Genomic DNA, 19,578 nt, shown 5'->3' on the forward strand with positions numbered 1-19,578 from the left:
CCCTGGGTTACGAATGAGACAGGTGCTTTAGCTTTGTTCTTAAGTTGAGTTTGTATGTAGGTGGAAAAGGTATACTTACCTATTAAATGCAACTTAGATGTTTGTCTTAACATAGTATTTACCTTTCTGTGCATATAAAAACTTAAACATTTTCAAACCTATGGAATCTATCTTGTTTGTAACCTAGGGACTGCCTGTATATTGTTGAATCCCACTAGTATATTTTTCATTGTTTTTTTTTTTTTTTTTTTTTTTTTTTTTTTACAGAGACAGAGTCAGAGAGAGGGATAGATAGGGACAGACAGACAGGAACGGAGAGAGATGAGAAGTATCAATCATCAGTTTTTCATTGTGACACCTTAGTTGTTCATTGATTGCTTTCTCATATGTGCCTTGACCATGGGCCTTCAGCAGACCAAGTAACCCCTTGCTCGAGCCAGCGACCTTGGGTCCAAGCTGGTGAGCTTTGCTCAAACTAGATGAGCCCGCGCTCAAGCTGGTGACCTCGGGGTCTTGAACCTGGGTCCTCTGCATCCCAGGCTTTCTCTCTATCCACTGTGCCACCGCCTGGTCATGCATCATTGCTATTCTTGTATTCTTCAGCTCTGTGACTTATATTTGGCACTTTCTTATATTTTGGGTTTCTTTGTTGAAGTTCTCAGTATGTTCATCTATTCTTCTTCCAAATTCAGTGAGCATTTTTTATGACTATTTGAATTCTTTATCAGTTAAATTATCTTCATTTCATGAAGGACTTTTTTTTTTTTTTTGTATTTTTCTGAAGCTGGAAACGGGGAGAGACAGTCAGACAGACTCCCGCATGCACCCGACCAGGATCCACCCGGCACGCCCACCAGGGGCGATGCACTGCCCCTCCGGGGTGACGCTCTGTCGCGACCAGAGCCACTCCAGCGCCTGGGGCAGAGGCCAAGGAGCCATCCCCAGCGCCCAGGCCATCTTTGCTCCAATGGAGCCTCTGCTGCGGGAGGGGAAGAGAGAGACAGAGAGGAAGGAGAGGGGGAGGGGTGGAGAAGCAGATGGGCGCTTCTCCTGTGTGCCCTGGCCGGGAATCGAACCCGGGACTTCTGCACGCCAGGCCGACGCTCTACCACTGAGCCAACTGGCCAGGGCCCATGAAGGACTTTTTGAGGTTTTATCTTGTTCTTTTGCTTGACACCTATTTCTCTTTCTTCATTTAATTTAATTCTCTATGTTGGTTTCTATTCAGTAGAAAAAGAGCCACAACCTGACCAGGAGGTGGCACAGTGGATGGAGCACTGGACTGGGATGGAGAGGGCCCAGGTTCGAGGCCCCGAGGTCACCAGCTTGAGGTGAGCAAAAAGCTCACCAGCTTGGATTCAAGGTCACTGGCTCAAGCAGGGGGTTACTCGGTCTGCTGAGGACCTGCGGTCAAGGCACATGTGAGAGGGCAGTCAATGAACAGCTAAGGTGTCGCAATGAAAAACTGATGATTGATGTTTCTTGTCTCTCTCCATTCATGTCTGTCTGTCCCTCTGTCTGACTCTCTCTCTCTGTTTAAAAAAAAATAAGAAAAAGAGCGACATTTCCAAGTTCTGAGGGAGTAGCCTTGTGTAGGAGATGAGCTTTATCGTTGAACCCTGCTCTAGCTGGTGAGTGCCTCTCAAACCTTTGTCATTGTCCTCACAGCCTATTTTATAACTAGTGACCTCTAGTTATATAACTAGTGCCTCTAGTGGTTGAGGCAGTTCCAAGACTCATCCGTGTCCCAAACACAGGGTCTCAGTCAGCACCCAGATTGAGACTGATTGGAAGCCAGATCGTTAGGCAGTAGTTTTTAAAACATGCAAATATATACAATCCCATGGGCCCACAGTGTATGTCCTACTGTCCCCCAGAGCAGGGTGACTTTAGAATAGAAGTGTCTCCTGAATGGTTGTCACAAAGGTCAGGGCACCAGATGAGTGCACAAGCTCCTTTCTGGGAGATGCTGATGACCTGGAGTGAAGCAGAGGGAGTGTGCAAAGATGGTGTCCACTGGCCTCAGCTGTCCCCTAGATGTGGGCCAAACCAGAAGCCTGCCCCTCTTGCTGAAGCACCAGCCTAGGCCAGTGGTCAGCAAACCGCGGCTCGTGAGCCACATGCGGCTCTTTGGCCCCTTGAGTGTGGCTCTTCCACAAAATACCACGTGCGGGCGCTACCTCAATAAGGAATGTACCTACCTATATAGTTTAAGTTTAAAAAATTTGGCTCTCAAAAGAAATTTCAATGGTTGTACTATTGATATTTGGTTGTTGACTAATGAGTTTGCTGACCACTAGCCTAGGCTGAAGCCAAGTAAATAGGCTTCTTTCACAGAAAGATAGGGTGTAATTCATTCTGCTGTGTGTGCTGTGCCCTAGGGGTGGCAGATGGCCAAGAACTGTCTCTCCACTTGTTACAGCCCATGGGACTCAGGAATGCAGGTTCTGTTGGCCACGAGAACTAGGTGATCAAGAGATGTCCCCTGGGCAGCAGGTGCAAATAAACTGCAGTACCCTTAGAAAGGTACCGGTGCTCTGAAGCATGGCAGAGGTCGAGTGCAGACAGTATCTGCCCTCCACGCTCTCCCACCAACTTTTATTTATTTATTTATTTATTTATTCATTTTAGGGGAGGGGAGGAGCAGGAAGCATCAACTCCCATATGTGCCTTGACCAGGCAAGCCCAGGGTTTTGAACCAGCGACCTAAGTGTTCCAGGTAGATATTTGATCCACTGCGCCACCACAGGCCAGGCCCCAACTTTTCTTATAAAGGCTTAATAAGATATAATTCACCTATCATTTAAAGTATACAATTAGGCCTGACCTGTGGTGGCGCAGTGGATAAAGCATCGACCTGGAAATGCTGAGGTCGCCGGTTCGAAACCCTGGGCTTGCCTGGTCAAGGCATATATGGGAGTTGATGCTTCCAGCTCCTCCCCCCTTCTCTCTGTCTCTCCTCTCTCTCTCTCTCTCTCTCTCTCTGTCTCTCCCTCTCCTCTCTAAAATGAATTAAAAGAAATTTAAAGTATACAATTAAAGAGGTCTTTATAATCTTGACAAAGTTGTACAACTTTAAACTACTCATATTTGAGAACATTTTCATCATCCCCCAAAGAAATTCCATACTTATTAGCATTCATTCCTTCTTTCTACAAACTTTTTTTTTTTTTTGAAAGAGAATGTCAGAGAAAGGGACAGATAGGGACAGATGGGAAGGAAGAGAGATGAGAAGTTGCCTGACCAGGTGGTGGCGCAGTGAATAGAGTGTCAGACTGGGATGTGGAAGGACCCAGGTTTGAGACCCTGAGGTTGCCAGCTTGAGTGCGGGCTCATCTGGCTTAAGCCAAATAAAGCTCACCAGCTTGGACCCAAGGTCGCTGGCTCGAGCAAGGGGTTTTTCGGTCTGCTGAAGGCCCACAGTCAAGGCACATATGAGAAAGCAATCAATGAACAACTAAGGAGTCCCAACGAAAAACTGATGATTGATGCTTCTCATCTCTCTCCGTTCCTGTCTGTCTGTCCCTATCTATCCCTCTCTCTGACTCTCTCTCTGTCCCTGTAAAAAAAAAAAAAAAAAAAAGAGAGAGAGATGAGAAGCATCAATTCTTCATTGTGGCACCTTAGTTGTTCAATGACTGCTTTCTCATATGCACCTTGACCGGGGGGCTACAGCAGAGCGAGTGACCCCTTGCTCAAGCCAGAGACCTTGGGTTCACAAGCCAGTAGCCTTGCGCTTCAAGCCAACAACCTTTGGGCTCAAGCCAGCGTCTATGGGGTCATGTCTATGATCTCACAATCAAGCCAGTGACCCTGCGCTCAAGCTGATGAACCCATGCTCAAGCTGGCGATCTCAGGGTTCAAACCTGGGTCCTCCATGTCCCAGTCCGATGCTCTATCTACTGTGTCATTGCCTGGTCAAGCTCTACAAACTTTTAAATCTAGTTCTGATGAACAAAACTAAGAGGCTGCATTCTGAAGAGGGTCATATATTAAATGAAGCTTTAGATAACTCTCTTTTGAAATGAAAAAAATCTCCAAAAGCCTCTTTAGCTTAACTTATCAGCGGCACTGACTATATCCCTCTATTATCTAGCAAAGCATCTGGCCCATAGTCAATACTCAGTAAATACATGTGGAATTACATGCTTGGCTACCTGAACTGTGTATGGAACTCTCTGAAAAAGATACTACATTGGTGCCATAAGTTAAAGAACAATTGACTGACAATATTATAGCCTAGCCCGGTTAGTCTAGCATTTATTGAGCACTTCCTATACATTAGGTACATTTATTATTATTGTGTCCTCACAACAACCTCATTAATAAATAACCTGCCCAGCTAGTAAGTGGCAGAAGCAGGACTGGATTCAGAGCCCTCTTACTCTTTAATAGGATATGAGCTCCGCAGCTCCCTCTTCTGTCCCCTCTACTGCTTACCCGTCTCCCTGTCCTTTTCGCATATGAAGTTGTTGATGTCTTCGCACTGGAAGTCGTTCCACTGCCCAGCGTAAATCAGCCCCGCACAGTCTTCTCCTGGCCCGTGGTCCTGGTCCCAGTTATCCGGCTGTCCAGCTTTCCAATTCCTTTTAACAAAACAGAAATGCAGTGTTATTTCCAAAAGCATGTCAAAGTTTTCTTTACTCAAAAGAATCATGGAAATATATTCAAACAAACAAACAAACAAACAAACAAAAAACTGAAGCATGTCATTTGTCCTAGAATGAAAATGCATTGTTTAAAAATTCATGCATACTATTATTCAGAATGAGAATCAGCTGTTTTGCAGAGGACAGTTATACCTTATTTTATTGTGCTTTGTTTTATTATGCTTCACAGATGTTCGTTTTTTAATACCAATGAAAGGCAAGACCCTCTACCAGCAAAAAACATGATGGCTCGCTTCACTGTGGTGGTCTGGAACCGAGTATGACTATGGTGTGTACTGCAGCGTCCCCCTGCAAGGTTGTATTCTCTGTCACAATGCAATCAACTCATTGAATTTCTTCATCACAATGCTAAGGGAGTAAATCCTCCTTCAACCCAGTTAGATAAATTAAAATGTTCTACTAGGGTGTACTGCGATGCTGACTTCTGGGCATGTGTGGAAATATTTGTGCATGAATACATATGCGTTTGACACCCACACACACACCCCCCCACACATTCTTGTGAGAACCCAGAAGGATCCTTGCACATTTCAATACCTTGTTTCTCTAAGAAGTCAGAGAGGCAGAGAAAGTGAGAGATCTTTGATATACATTTACAAGAACCTACAATTACAAACACTTGATTATAGTTGTCTGGCTAAGTTGTAGATGGTTGATTGCTTTAGAAAGAAATAGTAATTTAATCTTACTGAAAATGACTCATATGTTTCACTGCCTTTTTTTGGAAGAGAGAGTCTTAAAAACAAGTTTTCTTTAGGATGAGTTCACTTGGAGCTTGTTAACTTGGATGCCGCTGCTCAAATCACCCCTTTGCCACGGTTTGCTGTGCTTGAGTCTGTTTCCATGCAGTAAGTCAGATGTGCTTCCAAGTCTCAAAACTGGAAAGCTAAATTTTCTCTAAGAAGCAGGTCTTGCACAGAAGGCTGTGGTTTTTGCCTGAGAGGACAAGCTTGCCTCTCGTGGAGGGTCCGAAAGAATGTCTGCAGCAGGAGGCGCTTCCCATAAACCGTGACTCATTATTTCATCAGCCACAGAGTGTCCTAGGGCCACCCAAGGATATGGCCCAAGCCCCCTACATCTTTTGTTAATAAAACCAGCAAAAATCAGAGGGCAGTGGGAGAGAACAGTTGAAATTTTTAGTTAAAGGGTGGGACAACAAAGTAGAATAGACCAGTGGTTTTCAACATGTGGGGACTGGTGTAAACAGAATTATTTTGGGGACTGCTAAGGCAGAACTCATCATGAGCATAATCGAATTCAGCTAAGATCACTGGGTCTGTAATCTTCATACAGCATCAGGGTGGTTGTTAACTCTTTCGTGGACTGGCACAGGTCTGTAGACCAGTGGCTGAAAAACACTGGAATAGAATCTCCCACAACGAATGTATATTTTGGGATTAAAAAAAAAAATGATGCCTGACCTGTGGTGGCGCAGTGGATAAAGCATCAACCTGGAAACGCTGAAGTTGCCAGTTCAAAACCCTGGGCTTGCCTGGTCAAGGCACATATGGGAGTTGATGCTTCCTGCTCCTCCCCACTTCTCTCTCTCTCTCTCCCCTCTCTATAATGAATAAATAAAATCTTTAAAAATATATCATTAAAGCCTGACCTGGAGTGGCACAGTGGATAAAGCGTCGACCTGGAAATGCTGAGGTCGCTGGTTCAAAACCTTGGGTTTCGATTCCCGGCCAGGGCACACAGGAGAAGCGCACATTTGCTTCTCCACCCCTCCGCTGCACTTTCCTCTCTGTCTCTCTCTTCCCCTCCCGCAGCCAAGGCTCCATTGGAGCAAAGATGGCCCGGGTGCTGGGGATGGCTCTGTGGCCTCTGCCTCAGGCGCTAGAGTGGCTCTGGTCGCAGCATGGCGACGCCCAGGATGGGCAGAGCATCGCCCCCTGGTGGGCAGAGCATCGCCCCATGGTGGGTGTGCCGGGTGGATCCCGGTCGGGCGCATGCGGGAGTCTGTCTGACTGTCTCTCCCTGTTTCCAGCTTCAGAAAAATGAAAAACAAACAAACAAACAAACAAAAAACCTTGGGCTTGCCTGGTCAAGGCACATATGGGAGTTGATGCTTCCAGCTCCTTCCCTCTTCTCTCTCTCTGTCTCTCCTCTCTTTCTCTCTCTCTCTCTCTCTCTCCCTCTCTCTCTCCTCTCTAAAAATGAATAAATAAAATAAAATAAATTAATAAAAAAATAAAAAAAATATCATTAATAAAAAAGATGAGTGGCCCTGGCCGGTTGGCTCAGTGGTAGAGCGTAGGCCTGGCATGCAGGGGACCCGGGTTCAATTCCCGGCCAGGGCACATAGGAGAAGCGCCCATTTGCTTCTCCATCCCCCCCTCCTTCCTCTCTGTCTCTCTCTTCCCCTCCCGCAGCCAAGGCTCCATTGGAGCAGAGATGGCTCCAATGGCCTCTGGGCGCTGGGGATGGCTCCTTGGCCTCTGCCCCAGGCGCTAGAGTGGCTCTGGTCACGGCAGAGCGACGTCCCCTGGTGGGCAGAGCGTGGCCCCTGGTGGGCGTGCCGGGTGGATCCCAGTCGGGCGCATGCGGGAGTCTGTCTGACTCTCTCCCCGTTTCCAGCTTCAGAAAAATACAAAAAAAAAAAAAAATGAGTGACCTTACTTAAATAAATCTAGTGATGAAAAGGTAATTTAGACCAAACTGTCAACTGATAAGTTAAAAATTGGGTGTTAGGAGGGAGGGTTAAAAATAGTAATTCATTCACACTTTCACACAACAGATATCCACAGAGAACCTGCTATGGGTCGGGGATGATTCTGCGTGATGGCAAGACAACAGTATGGAGAACAGAGCCCCAGCCCAAACAGAACCCAGAGCAGGCAAGAAACACCTGAATTAAAAAATCTCAGACTGCCACAGTGATGCCAAAGTGAGATGAAATTGGAAGGAAAAATAGTGTACTTTCACATGGATGCTTGTGTATAAAAATCTCAGATTGCCACCTTGCAGAACCCTCTGGAAATGTCAGTAATGACTGAGTGGTCTGCTCTTGTTGTTGTGCCTTTTATTTCTCTCTGCCAGTAATGTGAGGGGGCTTGACTTCAATTTTGCTTCCCGAATTTGAGAGCTATGATTCCTGAATGTATAAAGATAGGACATTTGATATTCAGTTTCTCTGTTAATTGGGAAATTATAGGAATGTGATTTCTGATAGAAGACTTGCCTAACATTGCTTTTCATTGTCATTTAAGTAGATAAAAGGGGTTTATAGACTAGGTGTAAAGATAACTGACTGATAAGAAAGGTAAGTTTTATCATCATTCTCCACTTGTTTTCCCAGGTCACTGGAATTTCTCACACACAGGGCTCAAGGTTTTCCTTCAGGACTAAAGGAAAGTTTCCTTCAGTTCTGTGGAGGTCAGCAGAGTGGCTGATGTGGGACCAGTGTGGATGGGAGCTGGTACAGCCTGAGCCAGGCTGTTGGGGCAGTCTGTCCTGTAGACTGACTGAGCCCAGCATCTCAAAGTACTTCCTTAGATAAGCTAAAATCATATGGAGTGATTTGTAAAAAACCACCTCAGTCTGCATGCTTAGAATAGACTAGAACAGAAGATGTTAGATAAACAGAATATACACATTTTGGAGATAAAATTCAGCTTAAACAGCACAACCTGCCTGACCTGCGGTGGTGCAGTGGATAAAGTGTCGACCTGGAAATGCTGAGGTTGCCGGTTCAAAACCCTGGGCTTGCCTGGTCAAGGCACATATGGGAGTTGAGGCTTCCTGCTCCTCCCTCCCCCTTCTCTCTCTCTCTCTCTCTCACTCTCTCTCCTCTCTAAAAATTAATTAAAAAAAAAGAAGGAAATCTTATAAAAACAAACAAACAAACAAAACCAGCACAACCTCATTCACGGACAGAGTTTGTGAAAAGAATGGTAGAGGCCTAGGCTGAAAATCCCTGAATCCCATTTGGAAATATGTTACTGAAGTAGCTGGGTGTAGCTGGACAGCATATGTAAGTATACCAGGGACTTGGGAAGCACTTGGACTCACTGTCCCAGTGAGGTGGAAGCACACAAGCATATCAGCTTGCGGGTGTGACCCTCCCCCAGGGTTTGGGCTGACCCTAATGGAGGCAGAACACAAAGTCTCAATCTTGGGAATTGCCCCTCCAACTTCACAGCTTAGTACTTCTCATCCACCACAGACTGACTGAAAACTTCTGCTGGTAAGAACCTGGCCTCAAAACAGGAAAATCTGACTGGTGAGAAGTATTTCTTTGCTGTAGAATTTTCTCCTGCTATAGGGGTCTTCCCTCTAGTGGCCTAAGGCAGTGCCACTCTGATAGAAACATGAAGCATGGACCAGAGTGAGTTACTACTGAGTTAGGTGATACTGAGGGTTCCCTTCTGGTACCCACCATCCCATGGCTCTCTATTCTCTTCTTTGGCAATCTAAGATGGCAACTGCACGCCAAGTGGGCAGGTAAGGCCTCAAAAGGCTACCTCACAGTTCTGCTCTGACCAAGTAGGCAGTCTGCCCATCCCACTCATGTCTGAGTCCCTGTGCTAACGGACAGCCTCGATTAAGTGACCAACTCTGTCAAATGATGTACTGGGGTCCCCAAACTTTTTACACAGGGGGCCAGTTCACTGTCCCTCAGACCGTTGGAGGGCCAGACTATAAAAAAACTATGAACAAATCCCTATGCACACTGCACATATCTTATTTTAAAGTAGAAAAACAAAATGGGAACAAATACAATATTTAAAATAAAGAACAAGTAAATTTAAATCAACAAACTGACCAGTATTTCAATGGGAACTATGCTCCTCTCACTGACCACCAATGAAACAGGTGTCTTTTCCGGAAGTGCGGCGGGGGCCGTAGTTTGGGGACCTCTGATGTACAATCTGCATTTATTCTACCAGGAGCAGGGAGATGAACTTCGATCTGCTCCTGACTCGCCTCACTGATGCTCTCTGGTTGGTCTGTTTCATTGCTTTCTAGTCTTTTTTTTTTTTTGTATTTTTCTGAAGCTGGAAACGGGGAGAGACAGTCAGACAGACTCCCACATGCGCCCGACCGGGATCCACCCGGCACGCCCACCAGGGGCGACGCTCTGCCCACCAGGGGGCGATGCTCTGCCCCTCCGGGGCGTCGCTCTGTTGCGACCAGAGCCACTCTAGCGCCTGGGGCAGAGGCCAAGGAGCCATCCCCAGCGCCCGGGCCATCTTTGCTCCAATGGAGCCTTGGCTGCGGGAGGGGAAGAGAGAGACAGAGAGGAAGGAGGGGGGGAGGGGTGGAGAAGCAGATGGGCGCTTCTCCTGTGTGCCCTGGCCGGGAATCGAACCCGGGACTTCTGCACGCCAGGCCTACGCTCGCTTTCTAGTCTTATCATTTCCTTCTTCTATGTACTGTGGGATTAATTTGCTATTCTTCTTTTACCTCTGAAAGTAGCTTAGATGATTGATTTTCAACTTAAATTTTTTGTATGTTTTAAAATTATAAATGTCTTTCTAAACACATTTTTAACTACATCCCAAAAAGCTCAATATGTTGTTTTGATTTTGTTTGAAACATTTGCATATTTCCTTTATGATTTCTTTGATCCATGGGTTATATAGAAGTATGTCCTTTAATTTCCAGATATTTGGGGATTTTACAGATTTTTTTTGTTTTTGTTTCTAATTTTGCTTTGGTCAGAGAACATACCCTTTATAATTCCATTGCTTTTAAGTTTATTGAGACTTGTTTGAGGGCCCAGCATATGTTGTATCTTGGTACACGTACTGTATGCATATGAAAAAGAGTATTAAGTGAAAAGTCCAATAATGTGCATGAAGTCAAATTAGTTGATAGTGTCTACTGTATCCCTTCTGGTTTTTCTGCTTAGCAATTACTGAGAGGAGAATGTTGAAATCTTGGTTGAAGTAGAGCTCTGTACACATTTAGGGTTGGTTTGTATGTATGGATTGTGGTCCTGAAAATCAGATTTTTTTACATAAGTGGAAGAACACCACCTCTCACTCATAGTGCGGCCCATGCATGCTGGAAAAGATCCTGCAGGCCAGCATGGGACTGGCTCCCAGTCGGTCCCCCAGTGGCTGTGACCACAGGACTGGGGTCAGCAGATCCCAGTGTCCAGTCAGGGGCTGCTGCTGGCCTGTAATGAGGTTTGCATAGGTCTGGTGAAAGGAGAGAAATAAGGACAGTGTGTGTGTGTGTGTGTGTGTGTGTGTGTGTATGAGTGTGATGGTCAGCTGTCTTTTCTCGAAAAGGGTTGTATGTTTTATTTTTGGTTTTTTAGTGCTGAGATTTGTTAGTAGGTGATTTTAACCCATGTCCAGAGTTGGCAGACTCTTGGCAGTGCATTCAGCCCTGTAGTCTTTCTCTTGGACCCCATCTCAGGCCCTGTTCTCAGACATTGCAGATGGTTGCTCATGCTGCCCTCTTCCTCAGGAGCTGGTCCTAGGAGTCCGTGAGTCAGGTCACAGTCTTTATGGAAAATAAACCTTGAAAACCAGATTTTGTGGGGGCTTCTCAATCAGGGTAATGCATACTATATAAGTGCTACTAGGTAAGAGTATTTGCAGTTACTGACTAGTATGAAAATACTTTGGACTAGACAATGTATCATCAATAATACCAGTTCTAGCAGGTGACATTTCTTGAACACTTCCATGGGCCAAGTCCTATAGTAAATGCTTCACAGATAGCATCTCATTTAACAGTCACATTACTGACCTAGTTCCTTTGGTAATGTGCCTTTCTACATGAGGACATGAAGCTGTCCCTGGATGAGTAACGCACACAAGGTCATGCAGCTGTTGAGTGCTAGGTCAAGGCCTGGAACCCAGACCATCGACTCTGGGGCATGTGTTCTCCACACTAGCTGCCCTGGCTCTCTTTCTAGTCTGTGCAATGTTTATTATTCTATGTCAAGTTAAATTAGCCTCCAGTTATTGAGGCCTCATAATATGTCTGCCTAATTCATTCTTGCTTTTAGAATTTGATTCTGGGCGTTTTCACATGTGTGTGTATTCCTCTGGGTGGAAAAGGAGAAGCACAGTCTGTGCTGGGGGGTGGGGTGCCACAGCCAGAGCATGCAGGAGGCTCCAGGGCAGCGGCTGGGGACAGAGTCCCCGGGGAAGGTGTCAGGCGACGCAATCCCTGTTGGGTCCCAGGTGCCAATGCTGGTGGTTCTCTTTTCAAATCATGTATTTCTTGCGGGAGCCCGGGGAAGAGGAGAAAGGGTCTACCTTGGGAGAGCTGGCGTGGACAGTAATGTCTCTCCTCAATCCGTTCCATACGGGCCAATCCATTTTTTTCTTGGATGAAGGCTTAAGATTGAATTTCTTAGTGAGTCTAACCCAGACCTTTTTTGCATTTATGGCTGTGAGAAAAGTGGAGGAGACTGATTTTTTCTTTTCTTTTTTTTTCAGCTTCCCTCTGACTCCCTTTAAAAAAAAGGACTCTGGCACTCTTAACCATCTTATCACAGATTTACTTTTTCCTCTGCTCCTCTGTCTCCCAAACCCACATCCAGCTCTCCAATTTAAGTGCCACCCTCAGCTGTTCCGAGTCTCCTGTGGTGCACCTTCGCGTCCTCGTCCTCGGCTGGCAGCCGACTCCGGGGCCAGGCAGGGTGTCACGTCCTCTCCCCAAGGACAAGTGGGGCGGGGACAGACTGGCCAGCTTTCAGGCCAGCAGGCTGCTAACCCTTACCTTGGGGCGAGTCTGAGGATCACCTTCAGGAGACCTAAAATTCAAACGTTCCACCTTGACTTTTGGTCCCTGTTTTTATTAATATTATTAAAGACATTGACTTATTCTGGTTCATCTGTACCTTCTAATCATGCTTTCCACATGGAGGATTTAAAAAAAATTTTTTTTTTAATTCATTTTTAGAGAGGAGGGAGAGAGAGAGAAAGAGAAAGAGCGAGAGCAGCGGGGAGGAGCAGGAAGCATCAACTCCCATATGTGCCTTGACCAGGCAAGCCCAGGGTTTTGAACCAGCGACCTCAGCATTCCAGGCCGACACTTTATCCATTGCACCACCACAAGTCAGGCCACATGGAGGATTTAAAAGTATGGAGAAGCCTGTTTGCTAACCCATGTGCCTGTCCGCCCTCCGCTACCTCGACCAACTCTTGCTCCTTGACTCCTACAGGTCTGGCTCAATTGAAATTCCCGTTTCCTTCTCTGGTGCCACCATGGGTGCTACAGTCTTCTCTACACTTGGACACGCTCCTGAAGCCAAGATACCCTCACACCTCCTGGCATCTCTACAGACCTATTTGCTCTGTCTCTAGCCAAGGAAGGGATTTGGAGGTGGGTTTTCCTAAATTCTGTTCCACGGGGTTTTTATTGCATATTTTCACGTCCATTAAAGGCAAAGCAGGTGTAGTGAAATTTAAATGGGCGCCACTTAGTCATCTTCAGGCCCTTGGGCAGGACTAGGCATGGTGGACACCTGGGGTAGGAGGAGGCCCGTGGCGACTTCTGTGTCCCCAGGAGCTCTGACAAGGTCCAAGGTACCGTGGCTCGCTTCCATTCTTTGTTGCTGCCTTTTAGAGAACTCAGATCACATCAGACCACACAAGGGATTCTTTAAGCCTTTAGGAGACGGTTATCTCACACACCCCTGAGTCTGTGGTGCGCTTGAACTTCCCCTGTAGAGGAGTCATACACTTGTAGTTCGTAACCACGCTCTGGACGGACACCCGGCTGGGTGAGGGGCACGGACAGTGTTAGCCCGGAGGGAGCTGCCCAGCCCTGGTCGGAAACGTGGCTGGGTGAACTCCGAACGTGCCTGAGGTCGCCTGGGCTTCCTTCTCCTTCGGAGTAGCATTGAAAGAGAGTGTTTCGGCCACAAGTACCACACTGTGTGGTTTTATGAATGATTCCTTTTTCATAGAAATGAAAAAAGTTCAATTCATCACAAGAAAAAGAGAAAAACCTGACTTGACAGCATATAGCATCCCAACCACAATTTCCCTTCCCAGAAATACACCACTGGTACCGGGACCCTCAGTATGAAGAGTGTCTAGGACATAAAGTTGTTAAGGAAGGAATTGTAGGGAGTCAGGCAAGAGGGGGAGAACAGGATGGCGAGCCCCTGAGAACCCAGCCACCGTCGGGGGGCGTCTGAGACTCACTTGTACTCCGGGGACGTCCCGTCCAGCCACTTCCACTCGCCCTCGTGCTCCGCGTCCGTGAGGCCGATCCAGTGACTGTCTCTCCCGACCATCTGCTTTTTTATCCATTGCTGAACAATAAACCAGAGACGGTGAGTTAGTATTTCCTGGGACAGATACCTGGGGGGCTTTTAGAAAAAAGGACACTTTGAAAGAGGATGTTTGTCACCACATTACACTGCTTTTGCTGTCTGTCCTTTTTTATTGTCTTTATTTGGATTGCACTGTTTTGGGGTCTCGGACAGTTTTCCTCTTACAAACTCCTGAGTAGGATGTTTCAGTGGTGGTCTTCCTCTGCGAGATGACCAGCCACTCAGTGTTCAGCCAGGCTCCACCCTCTACACCACCCGGCCTGCGTTCTCCCACAACAGCCGCAGCCATGGCGTCACCGAGCTCTTCCTCGGGGCCAGGAGCCACATCCGTGCGCCACATGCCACAGAGCTTTGAGCCTTACAACAAGGTCTGTCATGAAGATAAGCGGCTGAGCTGGGATGGGGCCCAGCTCCGTCAACACCCCAAAGCCCGGGTGCCTGACTGTGCGCTCCCTCCAGCCAGTCACTGTGGGAAGCGCCTGCCTGCGGCTCTGTTTGCTGCAGGTGCTTAGGGGACAGGAGGGTGGCCATTGGACAGTGCGGCTCAGATACAGAGCATCGGCACTGCAGCCTGGCTGCCAGGCGGACCTCACTTTCAGGCTCAGCTCTACGTTGACTTGTCATCCCATGAAGAAGTCTCAGTTTTCTTATCTATAAAATAGGGATAACAATACCCTGACCAGGGTCGGTTTTTAGATTTAAAGGAGAAAATGCCTGGCACATAGCAAAGGCCAAGTGGCGGTCGCTATTGTTACTCTATGCGGGCTCTGTCCATGTGGCCTTTTCTGCTCTTCCTGACCCTGCTGGGGCCATATATCTGGTCCTTTACACTCCGCCCACCCCTGCGGTGCTCAGGCCTCTGTCTGTCTCTCTCAGGTGCTGGGGCCAGCCCGCAGGCCCCCTCTCTGTGTTGCTGCTTTCTCCACAGCTGCCGGGAGAACGCACACATCGCTATGCGTGGTAGGGCAGTCTTCCAGGTGGAAGCGAGAGGCATAATTCCCATGCCAGAATGCTTCTTGTCACTGGATAAAGCCCAAATCTCCATAATGAGGTCTTCTGTATTTACGTGAGCATGAATTCTCGGTATCTTTGACTCCCCAGTCAGTGTGCCGTTTCCAGATGTAAACGATCCCTAAATGATAGTTTTCCCCAACTGTAAGTATGCTGCGAACATACCTGCTCCTCTCTTGTGTTTATGAAAATGAGATGTGAAGACTTTTGTTCACAGGAGAGTTTCGCATCCTCAAAAATTTCCTTCTCAACCGAAAAGTAGTAGCATTTGTCTGTGAAGTTCTTCCAGTGAGGCGGGCAGCCTAGGAATGCAAAGGTTTACAACACTGATTAAAAACAAACACGGAAAGCCTGCTATGTTAAATGATGCCTTTTTTAAACTGTGTTTACAAGGCCACAGCCTGGCCCTGCTTCCCTCGCAGGCCGAGGGCAGCCTCTGTGTCCATGTGCGGAGAGCCCGTGGCTGGCATTCGAGGACATGCCGGGAGCCAGCACAGTGCAGGGAAGTGGACTGCAGAGCGCACAGTTGTTAAACTACGTATCCCAGAAAATATCTGCACTGGGTCTCTGTTTCACTGGGTGGGGACTGGTCTTGACAGTGACAGAAATGACAGAGGCAACTACAAAAGCAGTGCAGGCAGTCCGGATCATACGGAACCTGTAGGGGGGGACCCAGAACCCAGCTGGGCTCACAGAGTGGCAAAGGTGACCCGCTGTAGTGAAGGAAATCGAGTGGAATCAGGTGTGGGTCAAAGGAGAGAAATAGGGTTGGTTCAAACCCAACATTTAAGGTTTCACCAAAAGTTTAATTATCAAAGGACTAGAGGTCTCCATAATACCTTCTCAGAAAGAAATGAAATTTGGGCCTCAGTAACAGAAAGTTCCAACTGCATGTCCACTGAGGGGCCTGTCCCCAGGTGGAGGGCATAAAGTGAGGACAGGAGGGGTTGGGAGTGGCCAGCCTTGGACTTCCACGAAGGAAATGTCTGGGGAGGAGTTTGTCCGAGGGGCTGACTCAGCTAAATACACAGCACTGGGGAACCTGACTGTGTTAGAGAGGAGCCCCTTCGCCTCCCCGACTGGAGCACGGAGCTGCACAGGGGGCCAGCCCAGCCACAAGCACATGCTGCCCCTGTCCCCTGCTGCCAGGAGGGAGAGGAGGCTCAGACTTACCGTTGGCCTCAGGTGCTGTGGTTGGCTCGTTCTGCAGGGCCAGGGGCATTGCTGCTCCTGACGGGCCTGGGGGGCCCTTGGGGCCTGGCATGCCTGGCACCCCAGGCAAGCCCGGCAGCCCTCGCGGTCCGGGCACCCCGGGCTCCCCTACAGTGCCCTGCAGTCCCTGGAAGCCGGGCGGGCCCTGGGGGCCAGGTAGGCCGTCCTTGCCTGGTGGGCCCGGAGGGCCTGGGTCCCCACTTGGTCCCTGAGGGCCAGGCTTCCCTGGGGACCCGCGGGAGCCTTTGGCACCCTGAGAGCCTTTGGAGCCTTTGCTGCCTCGTTCTCCAGGGGGCCCGACCGGTCCCACTGGGCCCCTCTCACCGGCGGGGCCTGGTGGACCAGGCTCCCCCTTCTCTCCTTTCTGTCCCTTGTTGCCAGTGGGACCAGGGGGGCCCTGCTGTCCTCTGTCACCTTTTGGACCCCTGGGGCCAGGAGGACCTAAAACAAAAATATAAATGGTACAATATGAAATCCACTGTGAGTGACTGAAAAATTTATCTTCTCATAAAACTTCCAATTAAAAATATCTAGACATAGAAAATATATACATGATGGACTACTTACTGTTTTACCATGCTATTGTTGACAATGTTTTTTCTTTTTAACATGTTTCTTTACTAAGCTCACTCCCTCCCCCCCCCAAACATTTAGAATAGATCTTAACAGCACACAACGCTCTAGTATCCACGACGTTGCAGTGACAGGACACCTTCACGTTGACACTGCAGCAGTGTCAACATGACTCACCAGTGACGTGGGTTCTTCTAGTCAACTGGGGCCATTTTGTCTCCAGCAAAAACTCCAGGTTGAGATCAAGATTCCCCCCTACTTATTTCCTCTTTTTTCATTTATTTGACAAATATTTATTAATGACTTGTTACATGACAAGTAGTATAAGGTATTGTGAGATACCTAAAGAGTTGAATTAGACAATAAAAAAAAATGCTAACAAGTATTGAGATGTGCTGCCTTGCTAACCACACTAGATAGGGCTTTTCCTCTCTGCTGCCACCACCTGGCAGTCCCGTCCCCTCTACTGGTGCTGTGGGGACACCCTGTCCTTAGGGCTGAGCCTCGCTCATCGTGGACCAGGTCAGAGGGACAGGAGGTCTTGGTGGGAAATGTTCTCTAGGCCAGGGCTGGCGAGGATCATTTTCCAGTTGGAAGGTGGGCTACAGGAAAGGAACAGGTGGACCATACAATTGGCAAGGGAGGGAAAAAAAGGACATCCTTTTATACCAAAAAAGGAAACAATAGTTCTCCCTGAAAAAGGCAGGGGACAGGGTGGGGAAGCAAATACCTGCTCATCTCTGCTCAGAGCCTCATAACGCTGCTTACGTAACATAGGACTGTTTACATTTTCAGGGCTGACAGGGAACTTCACCTGTCAGTATTGTTCACAAATACACCACAATTAGGATCTGTACAGTGAATGAGTTTTCGAGGTGCTTTCACACCCGTTATGTCACCTGACCTTTGCCTATGACATATTACTTCCACAGCATTTCTGAGGACTTTCAGGGCCGGAGATGCCACGCTTTTTGTTCACATCAGGGTTACCTGGCTCCTCCAGACAGACACAACTGAGGAGCTAAGCTATTCACCTAGCAGGATATGACATGGGCAGCCGCAGGCAGGTAGTGGAGCTGGGGTAGGAATTCAGGTCTGTTCACATTGAAATGAACGTGTCTCGGAGGACACTGTTGTCAAATGTCCCCAGAACACTCAGGTTGGCTGAGATTTCACTATTCTACACGAGCAGTAAGAGAGGCCCACACTCATTCTTACTACAGAAGCCCCAGGCCTTTCAGGCTGCAAGGGTGAGGTGCCAGGGAGATGAAGTGCGGGTCAGCCTCCCACCCTAGCTGTTCTCTGTCCCCTGCACCACCACTTACCCCCCAGCCAGCCAGGACAGAACTGTGAAGCGGCCCTTCCCACCTCCGCAGGGCGCTGTCTCTGTCTCCTCCTACCCTAGGCCCTGATGACATCACCACGCCCTCATGCTATCCATGGCCCCCGGTCTAAACCACCCAGCACTGCTCTCCCTTAGCAGGTGCCCAGGCCCTGGACTCAGCTTTCCTTATTTCAGGCTACTGTGATATCACCCGTGATTCATCTGCCAGACTGCAGAGTTTATGTGAATGTCTAGGATGAGATTCAGTGCATTCCTGTCCCATACGTGGGAGACTTGAGGAGACTTTGGGAGGAAGGACCCTTTCCTTGAATCAGACACGTTGGCTGCTTCTGTCCACCAGCTCCCGTTACCTCCTCCTCCTCAGTTCTCCTGGGCTCTGGCTTCTTATTTCTGTCTTATAATCAATGGTCCCTTTCCTCTGGGATGCCCTGCCAGCAACTCCAACGTGGCGTGTTTAAAAGCGACCTTATCATCTCTCTCTTGTTCACGTCCTCCCATCATTTCTTCTCCCACCACATCATCACAACTGTCTTCCTTCCCATTACTTGTCACAATCCTGGTGTGGGTATTTTCTCCCTCCCCCCCTCATTGCCGTCCCTCTCTCTGTCTTTTTGGTAGATTTTTAGGGTCACCTCTTAATTGCTCTTCCTATCTCTGATTACTGTCCATTCATTCATTCATTCCACTCAGCATTTCCCTACATCTCCCTTTCCCACATTCTGACTTCCACTTGGTTCAGAATATTCAGCCCCTAGTTGATCATCTGGTATCAAAGGCTTTCATGACCTGATCTCACTGTTAATTCCATCCCCTCTCTGAACTTTTGCAAATCTCTTCTCTTAGAATTTCCTTCGCATATAGGCAGCTGGAAAATTCATGTTCGCTTACCATGTAATTCTCCCAGGTCACTCCAGATAGAAGTTTTTCCTCCTCCTCTAATCTTTTAGCCTTTGTTTGTTCTTTGACACTTCCCCATACAGCAGCTAGCAGAGTCTGGCGTATGGTCTTTATTCAGGAAGTGTTTATTAAATCAATGTACATCAGGTTCAAAGGTTCAGCGCACTAATGCCAACATTTTGGGCCGTAGGAGAGACCAGGAGGGATAGATTTTGGGGGAATGGTGATCTGCCTGGTGTACCTGACCTTATTCTAAGAAGTAGAGCTGCAGGCCCTGGCCAGTTGGCTCAGTGGATAGAGCATCAACCTGGTATGCGGACGTCCCAGGTTCAATCCCTGCTCTGGGAACACATGAGAAGCAACCATCTGCCTCTCTTCTTCTCCCTCTACCCTTTCTCTCTCTCTTCCCCTCTTGTAGCCAGTGGCTTGACTGGTTCAAGCATCAGCCTTAGGTGCCGAGGATAGCTTGGTTGATTCAAACATTGGCCCCAGACAGGGGTTGCTGGGTGGATCCTGGTCAGTGCACATGTGGGAGTCTGTGTCCCCTCTTGTAGTCAATCTACATGTCAGGTTGATCCTGGCTGCCACTGTGGAATGAATGATCATGGGGACATCTG

General features: G+C 47.9%; 1 protein-coding gene and 1 long non-coding RNA gene across 3 annotated transcripts in view; one reads left to right on the forward strand and one right to left on the reverse strand.

The window, feature by feature from the left end:
* Positions 1-13,052, forward strand: part of LOC136315742 (uncharacterized) — a 62,439-nt gene extending 49,387 nt beyond the window's left edge. Inside the window, exons 5-6 of one of the 2 annotated variants that reach the window (XR_010727558.1) lie at positions 4,840-4,938; positions 12,805-13,052. This is a non-coding gene — a long non-coding RNA (uncharacterized lncRNA). Of the gene's footprint in view, positions 1-4,839; positions 4,939-12,076; positions 12,342-12,804 lie in introns of those variants that run through there. The other variant, XR_010727559.1, reaches the window with a different exon arrangement.
* COLEC12 (collectin subfamily member 12) overlaps positions 1-19,578 on the reverse strand; it is a 274,994-nt gene that overhangs the window by 2,318 nt on the left and 253,098 nt on the right. The window contains exons 6-9 of the mRNA XM_066247594.1: positions 16,108-16,587; positions 15,100-15,236; positions 13,793-13,902; positions 4,441-4,586 (exon numbers count right to left, since the gene is read on the reverse strand). Of these exons, the coding sequence (XP_066103691.1) occupies positions 4,441-4,586; positions 13,793-13,902; positions 15,100-15,236; positions 16,108-16,587 (873 nt within the window). The remainder of the gene's footprint in view (positions 1-4,440; positions 4,587-13,792; positions 13,903-15,099; positions 15,237-16,107; positions 16,588-19,578) is intronic.

This window comes from Saccopteryx bilineata, chromosome 11 (assembly GCF_036850765.1).
Source record: "Saccopteryx bilineata isolate mSacBil1 chromosome 11, mSacBil1_pri_phased_curated, whole genome shotgun sequence".
NCBI classification, from domain to species: Eukaryota; Metazoa; Chordata; class Mammalia; order Chiroptera; family Emballonuridae; genus Saccopteryx; species Saccopteryx bilineata.